The sequence below is a fragment of the Protopterus annectens genome, chromosome 12.part0 (genome assembly GCF_019279795.1).
Source record: "Protopterus annectens isolate FY-2018-M chromosome 12.part0, PAN1.0, whole genome shotgun sequence".
In the NCBI taxonomy this organism is placed as follows: Eukaryota; Metazoa; Chordata; order Ceratodontiformes; family Protopteridae; genus Protopterus; species Protopterus annectens.
The window spans coordinates 1349065950-1349083839 of NC_056746.1; the positions used below are offsets into that span (position 1 = coordinate 1349065950).

At 44.7% G+C, this 17890-nt stretch overlaps 2 protein-coding genes and 1 long non-coding RNA gene across 4 annotated transcripts in view; 1 reads left to right on the forward strand and 2 right to left on the reverse strand.

The window, feature by feature from the left end:
- Positions 1 to 10721, forward strand: part of COL9A3 (collagen type IX alpha 3 chain) — a 727303-nt gene extending 716582 nt beyond the window's left edge. For both annotated transcript variants that reach the window (XM_044090399.1, XM_044090400.1), the window contains exon 32: positions 9944 to 10721. In XM_044090399.1, coding sequence (XP_043946334.1) covers positions 9944 to 10128 — 185 coding nt within the window. In that variant the 3' untranslated portion in view covers positions 10129 to 10721. The remainder of the gene's footprint in view (positions 1 to 9943) is intronic.
- Positions 10722 to 10906: 185 nt separating this feature from the next.
- LOC122817188 lies at positions 10907 to 14623 on the reverse strand. Its single transcript, XR_006367158.1, has 2 exons — positions 11509 to 14623; positions 10907 to 11464 (listed from the first exon to the last, which is right to left on the reverse strand). It is a non-coding gene; the product is annotated as an uncharacterized LOC122817188 (long non-coding RNA).
- A 443-nt stretch (positions 14624 to 15066) lies between these two features.
- TCFL5 (transcription factor like 5) overlaps positions 15067 to 17890 on the reverse strand; it is a 705475-nt gene continuing 702651 nt past the window's right edge. The window contains exon 6 of the mRNA XM_044090401.1: positions 15067 to 15829. Coding sequence (XP_043946336.1) covers positions 15707 to 15829 — 123 coding nt within the window. The 3' untranslated portion in view covers positions 15067 to 15706. The remainder of the gene's footprint in view (positions 15830 to 17890) is intronic.

Below are 17890 nucleotides of genomic sequence, written 5' to 3' on the forward strand. Positions count from 1 at the left end.
AGTGTTCAATCTCGCCTTTGTTCTTACACATGGGTTCGGAGCCGATCCTCGGCTCCGTGCCGGCCGACTGCAAGCTCTGCATCGAGAAGAAGCTTGAGGACATCTAATACCCACAATCCCCCTCTGCCTTTACCTCAGATCTAGTTTGCCGCTGCTGCATTCGCATCGCTGGAGGCTAGCTCGAGGGTTTTCAGATAAGATTTAACTTTCTTTTTGTTAAATTTTAGGAGAACTTGTTCAAAATTACTTGTTCTGTATTTAGTGTATGGTGTGTGTGTAGAGAGAGAAATTCTCGGTACCGTTAACTTAGTTTAACTTCTTTTAACTGGTATAGAGTTTTTTTCGGGGCCTACCACCCCTACTTGGATTGACAAACGGACTGACATATTTACCGGATTTGACCCTTTTTTTCTCTGGATTGACTGTTACTGGACTTGACTTTTTTCTCTTACTACAAAATGTCTGAGAAAATGAAATCTGGATTTAAACGTTGCCAGTGTGGCCAAAAGATGTCGGTCACAGACAACCACAGTTCCTGTGTCTACTGCCTTGGCCCTCTCCACTTACAAGAGGACTGTTCTATTTGTCACTCTTTTAGTGGGAGGGTCATGACAGATAGGCGCAGGAAACTGATGGACAGAGGTTTATTGAAACCCTCTTTCCAGGAGGCTCTGGATGCTTCAGACCAGGCATCCAAATCCTCGAAGGAATCGAAGACGTCGGAGCCCAAGTCATCGGCTCCGAGCTCTTCGGGTAAAGTTAGATCACCGGTTCCACAGACTTGGGCCGAGTGTTCAACTGTTGGCAGTTTCGCGCCTCGAGTCTTGGAACCGGTGACGGAGCTCCCTCCACCGACTCTGTTGAGGTCGGCTCCGTCTTCGATCCCTTCGACTCGTTCTTCCAGGCCCCTCTCCGACACCGATGTGGACCGTGTGGTGCAGAAGTTGATGGAGCATACGGCCTTATCCAAGCTTATCTCGGTCTCCTCTCAGTTGATGTCGAGACTTGAAGGCCTGCCACTATCTCCATCTGTTCCTCCTCCGAGACCTGTCCAGTCTTCGGAGCCGGAAGAAGCTGAACTGATGATTGTGGAGCCTTCGGTGCCAGAACAGTCTTTTTCTCGGTCGGCACCGTTCACCTCGACTCCATCCGATCCGGTACTGGAGTCTCGGGGCCGAAGATCCATCCTTGGTTCTGGGACCGAGAGTCGGACTGATGTTTCGGTTCCGACACTCCCTCGAGCCTCGGCGGATCGACTTGTTCCGTCCTCGGGTCGGTGCCTTCGGTTCCTGTTTCGGGATTCTTCCCATTTCTTGAACCGGGAGATACCTCGACTCGGGACCCGGGGCCTTCGACCTCATGAGGAAGGTGTTGTCTACCCAGACAACCACATCAGCAGGAACAGCTTCTCCTCCCACAAAGGACCGTTATCCTCCTCTGCACCCACGGCTACATCCAAGCGCCGAGCACCGGTGTCTCAGCCACCCCTAGAGGGTGCCCCTCTTCCTCGGAGGCTTCTTCGGATGTTCCCACGAAGAAGTCCCTAGGAAAAGATTGTGTAAGAGGAGACACTTGGATTCTCCACAAGAATCTTTGACATCCGATACTGACTTGGATGAGTCAGAAGGGTCCCCTAAGTCACCTTCAGAAGATGTCTCCTTTTCTGACATCTTGGAGATCCTAAAACAGAGGGGACTGGCAATCCCTCCCCCCTTCTGAGGATGAGTCAGTTTTGCTGAAGGCATTTGGTGCTCGCCCTTCCTCCTCCTGGGTCACTCTGCCCTTCGATGAGTTAATGGAGTTGATTGCTCGAAGGGCGTGGGAGACACCTGACACGGTGGAACCAGTCCCTAGGAAGCCTAATAAGTACATTACGGCACCACAGGACAAGGCTTACCTCACCAAAGGAGTTCCAGTAGACGCCATGGTGGTGGCAGCGGCCACGAAAAAGGAGATGTCGGAGTCTTCCTCATCTGTCCATTCGCCTAACAGAGATTCTAGGACCATGGACAGATACGGGAAGCGCATTTTCAGTTCAGCGGCTTTCTCTATGCGTTCCCTGAACTATTTGACTCATTTTACACGCTTACAGAGGGATCTAGTCAAAGAGTTGGGAGATACCCTCCAGGTTACTACAGATGCTGCTGTTTCAGAGAAAGTTACAGCACATCTCAACACCCTTACATCCATTGTAAACTCGTCCATGAGGCTGATATCATACGCAGCCGAGGGATCGAGTAGGGTAGCGGCTTCAGCGATTGCTCTTCGTAGGCAATCCTGGATGCGCTTATGTTCGTTCTTGGAAGCCTTCAAGTCTTCCTTTACTAACGCCCCATTTGATGGAGCCACACTTTTTGGCCCTAAAGTAAAGGAGACCCTTACCTGTTGTGAACAGGAGGGAAAGACTCTGTCTGCTGTCGGAGTCCGTTTTTCCACCCCTTCCAGACCGTACCCCAAAGGGCAACGTGGTGGGAAAATGTGGTTTCGAAAACCCCAAGAATCTTTCCCAAACACACAGTGTGATGCCCCCTCTAGAGGCAGAGGGGGGGGCAGAGGTGGAAGACGCCGCCCTGGCGGCAGAGGGGGTCCGCAAAACCAAGGTGACAGGGATAACCTCCCTGGCAAACCTTTTCAGCACTCCTGAGAGGAGGCCCGACTGTCCTGCTCTGGAGGCAGTCGGGGGTCGGTTAGCTTTATACCCTCAGGCCTGGCAAAACCTTTCTTCAGACAATTGGGTAAAAAGCGTTGTTACCAGAGGTTACAAAATCCCATTTCTATCCACACCCATTCCAAAGAAAACTCCCAGATGTACCACCCCATCTGCGAGAGCCAGCAGCTACAGAAATTTCAAAGCTGCTAGAAAAAAAGTCATCCAACCAGTCCCAGCGGACCAAATAGGATTCGGAACTTACTCAAGGTTCTGTTTATTTCCAAAGAAAACAGGGGACTGGAGGCCGATTCTGGACCTAAGCCATCTCAACACCTTTGTCAAGAAGGAAAAGTTCCGAATGGTCACGCTTCAATCGATCCTTCCATTCTTACAGAAGGACGACTGGATGTGCTCGATAGATCTGAAGGACGCATACTACCACATCAAAATGGCCAGGGCGTCCAGGGATCATTTGCGCTTCGGCTGGGAGCCAGTCACTGTCAGTTTGAGCCCTGCCCTTTGGTCTGACTACAGCCCCAGGGTCTTCACCAAATGCATGGCAGTGGTAGCGTCTCATCTGAGGCGCCTAGGATTCCAGGTGTTTCCGTATCTGGACGACTGGCTCCTGTCTGCCACCACCAGGCCAACTGATACAGGCCAGGGATTACACCCTACAACTTTGTACACACCTTGGAATTTCAGTAAATTTGAAAAATCTTTGCTACAGCCATCACAGCATATCTTATTCATAGGAGCGGAATTAGATACGCACCATTTAGTTCTAAAACTTCCTACAGAAAGAATAGTAGCACTTCAAATCAACATTTCTCTTCTGCTGTTGTCCAGAAAGTCCCCGGCAAAAATTGTTCTGAAAGTCTTGGGTCTCATGGCAGCTTCTCGTTGCGATACCATTGGGAAGACTGCACATGAGAGTGCTACAATGGCTTCTGTTTGCACAATGGTCATTCCAACAACTCCCACTGACTCACGAAATATTGATAACGAAAACATGCAAATCACACCTAATGTGGTGGTTACAGACTTGCAACCTATCCAGCGGAAGACCATTTGTGCTACCCGCACCGTCAGCGACGATAACCACAGACGCTTCCCTGATAGGGTGGGGGGGCATCTTTCAGGGACAGACAGTCCAAGGCGAATGGACCAATCTGGAGTACAATCTGCACATCAATGTTCTGGAGTTGAGGGCAGTGTTTTTGGCGTTGCAACACTTTGCTCCCCTTCTTCCTCCAGGGACCATTGCAGTTCAGACAGACAACATGTCCGTAGTCTGGTACATAAACAAGCAAGGGGAACCAGGTCTTACCAACTATGCAGAGAGGCCATGAGAATTTGGCAATGGGCAGAGTCCACCGGTCGCTTTCTGATGCAACGCACATCCCGGGTCATCCAACGTCATAGCCGACAGGCTGAGCAGGGCAATACTGTTGCCTCACGAGTGGTCCCTCAAACAGTCAGTTGCGAAGGATTTTTCGCAAATGGGGCCAGCCTACCTGCGATCTGTTTGCGTCTCCAATGAACGCCAAATGCAGGAGCTACTTTGCCCTATTACCCTCCAGGGAAGTCCCCAGGGACGCTGGTGCACGATTGGCCCCGGTCTCCTATATGCTTTTCCTCCATTTCCCCTGATTGCAAAGTTTCTACAGAAAGCCAACAACCTTCAGAGGACTATTATTCTCATTGCTCCGTTCTGGCCTCGTCAAATTTGGTTCCCTTTTCTATTGCATCACCGCATTCGGGGACCTTGGATGCTGGACCCAGAGCCAGATCTACTGACTCACTCGTCAGGAGTTCCTCACCCATCTCTAGAATCTCTCCATCTAGCAGCTTGGCTGCTCGCCTTTCTAGCCAGGTCGGTTCCCCTTACATCGGCGGTTCAAGATATTTTAGTAGCTTCTCATAAAGTTTCCACTACAAAGACTTACACCAGTAAGTGGAAAGTTTTGTTTTTGGGAGTCACATCATTTGGACCCTGTTATAGCTCCGTTAAACAAGATTTTAGAGTTCTTGTCTGAACTATTTCATGAGGGAGCTTCCCCGGCTACTTTAAGAGTACAGTTAGCTGCCATTTCTAACTATCATGTAGAGGAATGTGTGCCTATTATGGCTCACAGACTTTGTAAAGCCTTTTAAAAGGTTCTTTTCATATCAGACCACCAGTCAGAAGTCCGACATCACCGTGGAATTTGAACCTGTTGCTCTCTAAATTGATGTTGCCACCCTTTGAACCAGCCTCAAGTTGCACATTGAAATTTTTGTCATGGAAAACTTTATTTCTAGTGGCCATTACATCTGCTAGACGAGTGTCTGAGCTTCAGGCCCTTTCTGTCAAACATCCTTATTTAATATTTCATTCTGACAGAGTATCCCTACGCACTAATCCATCCTTTCTCCCCAAAGTTTGCTCTTCTAGTAATATTAATCAGTCCATTGAATTACCCACCTTCTTTAAGAACCACTCTAACAAATTGGAGTATATGTTGCACAAACTGGATGTCCATAGACAACTCAGATTTTATTTGGATAGAACAAAAGATCACAGGAAATCTGATCAACTATTTGTAGCTTTTGCTGACAGCAGAAAGGGTCTTGCAGTTACGAAACAAACTCTTTCTAAATGGCTAACTGACTGTATCACATATGTTTATGAGGCCTCTGATCAAATATTATCAGTAAAACCCAAAGGACATTCCACCAGATCAGTTTCTACATCTTTGGCTCACAGCTCGCTACCACTAGACACTATTTGTGCGGCTGCTACTTGGGCTAAACCACATACATTTATCTCTCATTACAAAGTGGACAGGGTTTCTAGGGATAGGGCAACCTTTGGTTCCACTGTGCTCAAGAACGTTCTCCCTTGAGTTCCTCAGGATCATGGAGCTAGGGGCTACCCATGTGTAAGAACAAAGGCGAGATTGAACACTCTCACATAAAGAAGTTATGTCCTTACCATAACGTTCCATGTGGAGTGTTCATCTATGTTATTACACTCCCACCCCTCCCACCCTTAGGAAGAACGTTCCATTTGGTGCCTGGTCTGGAGTATTCTCCTTCTGCTGTTGCATTATTAGTGTTACTATCATACCCTTGGTATGTTTGTATATATGTACTTCTATGTATATAGTTTGGCATGTGTGCGTGCTTTATGTCTGGTTTGCTTGCAAACTAGATCTGAGGTAAAGGCAGAGGGGGATTGTGGGTATTAGATGTCCTCGAGCTTCTTCTCGATGCAGAGCTTGCAGTCGGCCGGCACGGAGCCGAGGATCGGCTCCGAACCCATATGTAATAACCAAGGCGAGATGAACACTCCACATGGAACGTTATGGTAAGGACATAACTTCTTTTTAGTGGTAGTAGATTATGCTACAAGATGCTCTGAGCTAGTGGCTCTGTCCTCAATTGAGGTAGAAAAGGTGGTAAATGCTTTGCTAGAGATTTTCAGCAGGATAAGTTTCCCAAAAGAAATACTGACTGACAGATGCCAATTTCATGTCAGACCTGCTGGCTTGTCTGTGGAAGTACTGTGGGGTGAAGCAACTTAAGACCACCCCCAGAGTAATGGTCTTGTTGAGAGGTTAAACTTTACAATCAAGTCCATGCTACGGGCATTTGCTGACCAGTTTAAGAGGGAGTGGGACAAATATTTGCCCCATCTGTTTGCTTACAAAGAGGTTCCCTAGGTATCCACAGGTTTTTCACCCTTGTTGCTGTATGGGCATAGGGTGAGGGGACCTCTAAATTTAATTCGAGATGAGTGGGAAGGTGAGTATGAACCTTACAAGGAGTCTGTTGTGGCATATGTCCTAAGGCTCAAGGAACTCATGGGCTTGGCCCAGGAGAACCTGGCAGAAGCCCAACAACAGAAAAAGGTGTGGTATGACAGGAATGGTTGAGCTAGAAAGTATACTGTGAGGCAGCAGGTAATGGTTCTCATACCGTCAGACACAACAAGCTGCAAGTAGTTTGGGAGGGACCCTACAAGGTGGTAAGAAAGGTAAGTAGTGATAACATGGTGGAACTGCCAGGCAGGAGGCGGGGGGCACAAGTTGTACCATGTTAGCATGATGAAACCTTACCATGATAGGGAGGGCCCACGTGCTGAGCATTTGCAGTGGATTGCAGGAGGAGTCTGAGGGAGATCTGGTGACCGACCTCAGTATGGCTCGGACTGACACCTCAGTGGAAGGGGTAGCAATGTCCCAGCAGCTATCTCCTACCCAGAGAAATCCGAATAGTGTTACAAGAGTTTGGGGACATGTTCACTGGGTAACCAGGGTGCACCCACCTGGTGCAGCACCAGGTGGATAGAGGACCCCAAAGGCCTATTAGGCAGGCTCTTTATAGGGTGCCTGAGAGAGTCGGACTCTGAGGGAGGAGATACAGGAGATGTTGGAACTAGGGGTAATTCAAAAGTCCCTGGGCCTCCCCAGTAGTGCTGGTGCCAAAGAAGGATGGCAGCACCAGGTTCTGTGCGGACTACAGGAAATTAAATAGTCACACAGAGTCAGATGTTTACCATATGCCTAGGACAGATGAGGCCGTAGAGCAGCTGGGTGGGGCGAAGTATCTTACAACCACTGATCTTATCAAGGGTTACTGGCAGGTGCCCTTGACTCCCTAAAGAGAAGTCAGCCTTTGTGACTCCTTTTGGCTTGTACGAGTTCACAAAGATGCCTTTTGGGATGAAAACTGCCCCAGTGACTTTCCAGAGGCTGGTAGATCATATCCTAGCAGGAGGGTTTGCCCTTGCTTACTTGGATGATATCGCCATCTAAAGCCATTCCTGGCAAAAAGCACCTTCAACATGTGGGAGGTGCTGGGCAGACTACAGAGGGCATGGTTGACCATTAAGCCCAGCAAATGTCAGGTAGGTATGGCAGAGGTCTCCTACCTGGGACACAGTGGGGAGTGGTAAGATCAGGCCAGAACCTGCCAAAGTAGAAGCCATTCAGGCATGGCCTGCACCTGTTACCAAAATGCAGGTGAGGGCATTCTTGGGGACAGCAGGGTACTACAGAGAGTTGACCCCCAGTTATAATGCCATAGCTGCTCTCCTCACAGTCCTGCCATGGTTAAACAGAGCCAGCCAGCAAAATGCCAAGTTGCTAAGATGGAACCTAGGGTTGCAAGCATATATGTCAGTGCAGCACTGCAGTGGGATTAACCATGCCAACGCAGATGGGCTCTCAAGACAGGGAATGGGGTAAGGTATACTCAAGACAGACCTAACTCTCTCAAGGGTCACTTGAAAAACTAGCTTGAGTTCTCCGGTGGGGGGGATGTGTGAAGACAGGTAAAGGCTGCCAGCCTAGCCAGATATAATTCTGTAGATAATTCTGTCATTTGTAAATATTAATGTATGCCACAGGCTTGTTCTCTTAAATGTGAAAAGACTGCATTGGATATTGAACTGCAAAAATGTAACAAGAGTGCACTCTGGTGTAAGAAAGCTGTTAAGCATTTCATGACTGTCTTTGATGTCAAAATTCGGAGCCGATATGTCTGGATAAAGGAATTCTGCCTATTGTTTTGAGGCCAGAGGTAATAGCTAGAATTTGCATGTATAAATGTCCTTTATTGCTCTGGTTTCCGACCAAGTGTAAAGAATGTAAATGCAGTTTCTGTTAGCCTGGGAACACCAGAGGAATGTGAAGAATTATGTCGTGAAGCAATTCTGTGCTATCAATTTAAAGAGAGTAAATCAGAGAGTTCTGAGCATTTTTGTCTTGAGAACATCCAACATCACCAGCACCGTCTTGCTCTAGATGCAAGTTGTTTAGAACTCTGTTTCTCTTAGAAATAGCTAGGAATTAGGAAGATTAGACTGTGTTTTTCTGTGTTGATGTTAGAACTTTTCTATGGTATTATTTTAAGTATTTCTCTGTGATCTCTTAACTAGCACTGTGTAGTAAGAAGTATTGTTTTGTATTATTAAATATTTTTCAACCTTTCAACTGTGGCTGTTTAAGAGTTAATTTAAGCTCTAGACTACACTGCATGCATATAGTGATACTGTACCAAGTCACTCTAATAAGCCTTATTTGAATAATATTGCACAGTAATAATTAGGCACCCTTTCAGAAGAGCCTTTGAGTAGCTATTAGTGGGTGGTGGCAGCTGGTACTGCCTTTTAGACTGGGCAGAAAAGGGGCACAGCTGGAGAACCTGTGTCAGCCTTCCCCAGGAGTGTCTGTGTGGTTGTATAAACTCTTATCTCAAAGTGTGTGTGTATGTGTGTGTGTGTGTGTGTGTGTGTGTGTGTGTCAGCTACTTGGGCAGGGACACGAAGCACTGGTTGGACAGAGGGTGCTGGAGATTTTAGCTTGCTCACTAGGCTGAGATCTGGACCCTATAGCTGTGCCAGTAGGGAGTAATATTGGGGATCTGGAGAGAAAGGGAGAAACAACCCCAAACTGACTGTGATCTCGGTGTGCTCTTAAGGGAAATTGTACTTTACTGTGTGTGTATTTATTATCCTTTCTCTATATGGATGTCTCTCATTGGTGTTAGAAGTTAGGATTGAGGCTCCCTGATTGCTGAGCCAGGGGACAGGCATCAAAGAAGCAAAAAGGAGAAAGCCAATAAGGTACACAGGAAGGAGAAACTAGTCATTAGGGTAAAACATAGGGTATGCAGAAGGAAGAGGCTGGTGAAGTAAAGGTACACTACAAGAAAGAGGAGGTGCCATGATGGAATGGACGTACAACAGTATGTAGGCACCACTGGATAAACACCAGAATAGAGAAAAGGAGGAGGGTGACAGGAAGCTGGCTTCTCTTAGACAGGATAAAGCAATTGGACCAAGTGAGCAGCCTCTCAGGGGTCTTAGGTGATAGATCCCCCAGCTGTTTTTGCTAGAGGTCCAAAAAGGCAGGGTGACATGATACAGATAAACACTATTAACTCATTTACTTATGAAAGCATGTAGTCAGCGAGACAGACAGAGGGCTCTAGGTCACATGGATTAGTTGAACGGGTGGTGGAGACGGGATGAGAGAGAATCAAGGACAACAGGGAGGTTGAATTATGCATGCACTTACAGACAGACTACAAAGGATTACTGTCTCTTTCTACCATCAAGACAGTTACAATGTAAACTACCAAAAATGGATTATGTTATTGCCAGGTGAGGGACCAATAACCCGCTAAGACTAAAAGTAGAACCTCAACTACTTATTTCAGTTAGCTGGCTGAAGAGCCCACCTGGTTCTAGTAATATTCAGAAATAAGTGCACTAGAATGTCTGACATTGTTCGTTTTTCTTTCTAGGTCCTCCTGGTGTGAATGGCATTACCAAGGATGGTCGTGATGGTGCTCCTGGCGATCCTGGGTTACCTGGTGAACCTGGAAGAACTGGATCAACTGGTGCACAAGGAACCTCTGGCATCTGTGATACGTCAGCCTGCCAGGGACCAGTAGCTGCTGGGAAATCTCCCAATCCTAAATCATCATAAAACAGAACTTAAAGGACTAAATATTTAATGAGTAAGACAACGAAGGATACAGGGAAGAGACAAAAGGTTGGCTCTTCTGGACAGATATTTAATAAATTAAACAGACTGTCAAGTGATAATGCAGCTCTGTGAATAATCCAGGAAGTAATCCAAGAAACATTTTAATGAAGAGGTGCTAAACACTTGTATTTTAAATTTTTTCAGGTGTGTTTCCTTCTGACAATAACTCAGATTGGAGATGCTTACACATTCTCTTCCAAGCTGACTTTTTCTCCCTTTTTGTCACCTACCTGGTTTAATTGCCATTTGAACATTACTCAGAGTATAAACACTCAACATTCTTCAAAACCTACGTTTCTTTAATAAAATGATCCCAGCCTACTAAAAGTGGGCACAGCACATTGTATATACTTAATACTAGTTTCACATGTGAATATATTGTGTACATTTCTGCATAATTCTGAATATTCAAAAATGCACATCTTGTTTAGACCCTTACGAGCAACACAGTCACAATGTTATCAGTAACTCAGTGGAAACAAATCCTATGTATACAGCATAACAGAAAAATAAATGAGCCTTTTTTATAACCATTTCTGTAATGTTGTAAAGGTTGCATGCATTATAGTCTCTGGCTCACTCACGTACGGCTATTTTTAACCACATGAAGATCTCTCTTTGTCTGATAGCATTCTAGATTTGAAACATCTATGATGCGATTATTCCTGTTTTAGGACAGATGTGCAATGAGCTTTGATAAACAGCTGTAACAAGTACAGCCATTATATTTCATTTTTATTTAATGTACATAACATTTCAAGTTACAATCAAAGCAACAGCAATAAACTGAGCAAAATTAAAATGTAAACCATAACCATGGACATGTTTAAGCAATCATTTTGAGGTATACAAAACACTCTAAAGATAAGGATAGGGTGTAGTTATGGCTACCTATGTGGTAGTATCACACAAGGACAAGGTGTGGTTATGGCTACCTATGTGGTAGTATCACTCAAGGACAGGGTGTGGTTATGGCTACCTATGTGGTAGTATCACTCAAGGACAGGGTGTGGTTATGGCTACCTATGTGGTAGTATCACTCAAGGACAGGGTGTGGTTATGGTTACCTATGTGGTGGTGTCACTCAACGACAGGGTGTGGTTATGGCTACCTATGTGGTAGTATCACTCAAGGACAGGGTGTGGTTATGGCTACCTATGTGGTAGTATCACTCAAGGACAGGGTGTGGTTATGGTTACCTATGTGGTAGTGTCACTCAACGACAGGGTGTGGTTATGGCTACCTATGTGGTAGTTATCACTCAAGGACAGGTTACCTATGTGGTAGTATCACTCAAGGACAGGGTGTGGTTACGGCTACCTATGTGGTAGTATCACTCAAGGACAGGGTGTGGTTACGGCTACCTATGTGGTAGTATCACTCAAGGACAGGGTGTGGTCATGGCTACCTATGTGGTAGTATCACTCAAGGACAGGGTGTGGTTATGGCTACCTATGTGGTAGTATCACTCTACAGAGTTTGTCACAAGGACCAGACAGACATCCACCCTTCCAGTACGACTTCCAGGAGTTTACAGACATTCCCAGAGGGCTGGACTCTGTTCCTAGTCCAAGAAGTCAGTCCAACACATGGCTAAAATGGAGAGCAGCCTGTGTCATTTTCTTTTTTTTTTTTTGTCACAAGATGCTCTCAGTCATTAGTCTGTCTCTCCTTGTCTAGGCAGCTTCCACAAGACTGTAGGCCCTCACTTTGGAAATCCATATAATTAAATATCGCAGTGATAACCTCTTAACATATAACGGATGCGTCAGCTGAGATTCTAGATAAGATTCTGCAGGGCAGGATTACTTGATAGACTCAGAAAATGCTTAGAATGGAAGAGCACGCCATAGTGGGTGGGTATGATGTAACAGATAAACATGAATTCTCTGTCACGTCTGCCTGCAACTCCTGCCAGACGAGGTTAAACGGCAGCTTCTGGATAAAAATGTGATGTTTGTCCTCCTGTCCAGGAATTGTTTAAGAGAAAGGACAGCAACAAGACCATGGAGACAGTTATTTATCCATCTGTCCCATGTAAAGTAAGAAATGCACACCAAAGCAGCAGCCCTTTTATAGGAAACAGTGGGACGTTGACCAGTTACAACAAACAAGGGCCTCTGAGGAAAAAAAGCATTACACTCACTACTTTTACCACAGGCACGGTTTACTCTAGGTCTGAATTATGTACATCTGTACCTTTCTATTCAGAAAGACTTATGCAAAGGACAGCACCCAAACATTTTCAGTTCATCTTGTTTTTGGTCTTCCAATGTGACCAGAGTTTCTACCAGATACTTAGTATCAGTGGAAATAAATGCAGAGGGCTTTCAGGTATTCCATTCACTGTCTGACTAAACTGTAGATCCATGAACCTACCCAAATAAAATGCAAGTAACATCTTCGCTGGGCCTTACTAGATACTGAAACAAACCAAACTAGTACAAGAAGAAGACAAGGTTGCTTAACCTTTTTTTTAGTCTTCGGCCAAAGGGTGGTTGTGCCAACCCTGAATGTTCTTGAAAGCCCTAAGCTAAATGGCAGCATTCATCTAGGCAGGGTGCACATGACATGAGCAGGAGTGATAGTATACCAAAAATGTGTGGGAGCAAAACAGTCACCCACTGGACAACAAGGTGCTACCCTTAATCTCCCCAGTCATGGATGGAATTCAAATGGTGCTGAGCAATCATGGGATGACTTTTGTAGTACCAGAAGGTACTTAGACCCTGACCAGACAAACCTCAGATTTGCCTTGGGACACCCACACCAGCCACTTCAAGACACATGGTATATGAAGTTTCTCCATGATAAAAATGTTGTAAACCCTTAAAAGTCTCTCAAGACATTCTGGATCTGTGGGGCACTGAAGGTGATTGCAGACATGATATATAAATGACGGGGAGCTTACTCACCCATATCCGCTTTGCAGACTGGCAATGATAGCTTGGATCGCCTTTCAGCTGGGCCTCCCACAGTCTCCCTGCTATGAAAGCAAAGGCAGCAGGTCCAAATCCAACAGCCTGAAATGGAGGTTGGATCTCACCATTTTCCAAAGGCCAATGGAATTATGGGATTCTCAATGACAGATTTAGATTTGCACTGGTGCTATCAGCTAAAGAAATTTTGTTCTCAGTGTAGAGATTCTCCACTCCATGGAAGAGAGGGACTCGTTTGTGTGTTTCCACTCATTCCTCCTATTTCAAAATGTTGCAAAAGGGAGGAAAAAAGAAAGCTGGACTCAACCTAGTTGCTCCTCTGTGGCCACGCAATCAGTTTTCCCAGCTGGTCTCTATGAGCAAAGGACAACTACTGTAGGTTCCCAAAGGCCTGCAACCCCCCCCCCCCCAACACAGCAAAAAAGTCACTGGTGTATCCAAACCTGAAAAACCTATTATGCAAGAAATCAAGATGCCTAGCATTAGAAACCCTCATCAGTTACATTAGGTGAAAAGGCATTTTACCCTTGAAAGATACAAATATAGACGTTTTGCAGTACCCAGTGGAACTCTTACAGTGACCTGACGTATGCTTCTGTTAAGGTACACCTGTTCGCAAATACAACGCACCTTCCAGAGTCTGCTCAAACACTGAAACAGTTCCTAAAAATCTATCCTCCACGTCAGGCCTTCTGGGAAACCAGCGTTTTGTGCTCTATCCTTATGAGCTCAGTGGCACTCTTTTCTTGGAAGGCTATTTTGATGAGCACTAACTCAGACATGAAGGCCTCTGAGCTTCAAGCCCACATCTGTAGAGAACCTACATGCTGTTTCATACAGCTAGACAGGGTCAGCCACAGAATTCTTCCCATGGTAGTATCATACCTGGCACCTAATCAGACCATACAGTCATTTTGTATTCCATACCCAAAACAAGGAATACAGGATATTTTTGCTGGATGTACATCTACAGTTCAAATAATATACAAGGAGAGAAAAAAAAAAACTCGACAGTCTCACCAAGTTTTTGTTTTATTCAAGCCAGGTGGGGAGGTGGCTTGTCTCCCTGCAAAATGTTTAAAGGGGAAGAGTGATTTTTCGAAGTTCTCTCTTCTGTGGGTTTTTTTTTTTGGGGGGGGGGGGGGTCACCACTCGGCATTTCAATAGGGGGCTCAAAGTACCTTGAGACAGCTATCTGGATTACTCAACACCTTTTGTTGGATCTTCTGTGTAGGATCAGAGTTAGGTTTACTAATGCAGTAACTGCCAACACTACACTGGCAACAACTGTCTACTAAGGTCTTACACCAAAACCATGATCCTTAGGATGAAGACAGTACCGCAGGATCAATATCGGGGTATAAAGCTACCACCCACATTTCCCCTATTCATTGACCACCTCTTCACTGCCATGGATGATTGGGACCAGGAAGAGGCAATAAAAATCACAAAAATTGGAAGTAGTCAGCACCTAGTATATTGATTTTGGAACCACATCCATCAGTCCTCAAGGGGCCACGATTTCTACCATTCCTCAGATCCTTGGATACTTGGGGAGCAATTTCAGTTATGTCCTTGAGGGCTTTATAGAGGAGCTGTGACACACTTGCTAGTAGCCTTCCACTCAAAAGTAGAACTGAAACTGGTATGGACTACTCTTCCTTCTGTGTATTGGACAAGGGGCGGTGTCCAGCTCTGCTCTGGGGATGTCTGTAAGGCACTCTAAGTCAGAGCAGAAAGGCATACATTCTGCTGTGGTTAGCTCCTACTAATGAGCAATCACGCTGCAGCAGTCAATATATTAGCTAAATATCTAACCCAGATGTACTGTAATGTTACATGTAAATTGGAGAGGTAGGCCCCACTCCGTACCAAAAATGTAACTGTTGTGCATAAATCGGGTATGGTTGTCACATTTCACAAAAACGTGAGCTAGATGTAGCTGTAAAACTTTCAATTCTGTTAATGCAGTTTTTCAAGAAATATTTTTGTTTACAAAGCAAATTTTCCATTAGCAGTAATAACATACAGCTTTATAACAGATAGTCAAACTGGCTTATTTCAGTTTTAGTAATTCAATTAACTGAACTGGGTCAATATGGAAGTATGCAGGATCTAACTGTAATTATGTACACCTTTTTAGACTATTCTAATGGAAATTTATAAATATATTGTATCTATATTACCAGTGTATTAAATGAAATGCATACTAGCCAGAATGACTCAATTTTAAAAAATCCTTATCTTTAATAATGCAACTCTGGAGAGGAATTCTACATTACTTTCAGTCTCCCTGTTTAAAGGAAAAAATGATAACATACTAACGTACTAGTTTAAAATCACTTCGGTACAGTTATATTAAAAATAACATAGCTGATCAAACAATTATCTTTTTAGGTTGTAGTCTGGTCTCAGTACTATAGCTGTAGGAAATCTCTTTCAGTTCATGTTCATGTCTACCTCTGCTGCTAAGGAATTTTTCCTAAGAACTAGCAGCTGTATAATAAATCGGATGTTCTCCACAAATTTAACTCCTTCATATCACTTATAGCCACAATGGAAAGTGAACAAAGTTGTTCTTATTTGTTATCAGCCTCAGAAATGGTCTGCAAGTTTTCACGTACAGGACAAGCTTCCACAAAGTCTGCTCGTGCCATTTTTAACTGCCTCCCTGTTTTACCACAGAAAACACTTTCAAACTCCTAAAAAGAAAACAAAATAGTCAGAACGCTGTCCAACTGCATCAGTGTCATGTTATATTGATTTAACATGTATGCCTCAATGTAGAAGTCCACTGAAAAGTTTTTCTTTGGGATACAAATTTTCATGATCTCCAAAGGTTGTACTTCTATCCAGTTTTACAAAAGACAGCTACAAGATATTGCTGGGATACATGAACCCTTACACTTCATGCAATCCCCTACTCTTAAGCATGCTCAAGGAAAAATATTACTATTCAGCATTTTGAGACCTACCTCCACACTGGCATAACCATGGCGCAGGCCAGAGATAGACACACTTATGTATATGCAGTGGCAGGCCATGTGCAATTCTTGGAACATGTTTGGCAATGGTAGATGGTCTACTGGAATAATCCAGGAAATCCTTGTGTAGTCTCTATGCTGCCCCCCCCCCCAAATGAGACTCCAAACCTCGCACCATAGACACATGGCAGACAACCGTCTCCACCACCTCTGGCTACCCATTCCCACATAGTGGCTGGAGGACTCCTGCCCACTTCTCTTGCCTACCGCTGACAGATGGAAGTCCCAGACCTCATTCCCTATCTGTGCTCTGTGTCCCCAATTCCCCTCATCCACTGGGGAACAGTGTACCCTGCTGACCACTCCTTTCCATCTATCCCTGCAGTGCAGATTATCCTCTGTTGCTGGTCACAGAATGGCACTCAAATATTTTCCCCCTGACTGTGGGCTGTACTCCAGTCACTACTAAGAACAGGTAGTATGCACAGGACAGAAGGATTGCCAGTGAAGACACATTTGACTTCATGAGGAAAAACTAGCACTGGACCTACACTGCTGTAGATACTTGTCAAAATGTCCCATAAGAAGACAGTATCTGTCCAGGAGTATCTCCATATGCAAACTGGCCTTCTGGATCACATGGAAGTCCTTAACTTCATACAACTGGAGATTGTGGCTTGATTCTTGTGGACTCATTTAAGGGTGCATTTGGGGGGGGGGATCTCTTGGGTACATATAGTTAGTTGGCTTGTATTTGCCCAGATTTGTAAAAATGGTCCTAAAACGAGTTTGGTTACCTTGACTTCCCAAAGTTAATGTAATTTCTTTCATGTTTGCACCCTACATGTGGGACGGCCCCTGGACCTGCTAGGCTATCTATGGCCTACCTGGAGGTCTTGAGCTCCTTCATTTTTAGAATCATTCAATCTTTAAAGATGGGAGAGTATGTCCATCAGTCTTAAGGAAACCTTTGATTATCCCAATCAAGAACTCTACCTTGCATTAGAGCTCTCTGGATAGTTACTGCCCTGTCCTTAACTTCTTTACTGGGATGGTTACTGGGAAACAACCTACTGCTATTTTTGATGCCCGTGAACTCAGTCTATATTCCGAGTTCACCACAGCACTGAGACAGTCCCCACTCAAGTGGTTAACAGCATTTAAGAAGCATGTGATGAAAGGTGTCATTCTCCATCCTTGGCCCCTTTGATCTCTTGCTGTGCTTGACATGACCATTCTATCCTTCAGGAGCATATGAAAGTCTACTGTACAGCCACTGGTAGGGTTCTTCATTGGTGTACCTACCATCTCTTAGGCCATGCTCAAAAGGTAAGCTCTGGGGTTATTTCATCCTCACTCTGTAGGTTTCACAGGGTCCCAATTCCAGGTCAGACTTTGCTCGTCATGCATATGCTCCTACTTGGTAAGTTTGTCTGGCTGACAGTTTTTTCTTTTTTAATATCACAGCTACTCTGATAAAACTCAGCTTTACCTCTCCTTTATTCAGCATGTGTACTACTCAGACCCAAATAAGAACACTTGGTAGGACAAATTTATTATGTTTACTTCTTTATTTAAAGGTATTAAAATGTTAAGTACTAATTCTTTTACACAAAAGGAGAAATTTGAATATTAAAGAATCTAAAGCATGATAAAAAAACACACACTAGTATAAACTTATTTTAAATATACAAATTTAAAATCAAGTTTGAAAATTCAATGCTCAAAAGGTTAAATGGCTGCTCTACTAGACTTGCAATAGACCCTCTTAAAAACATG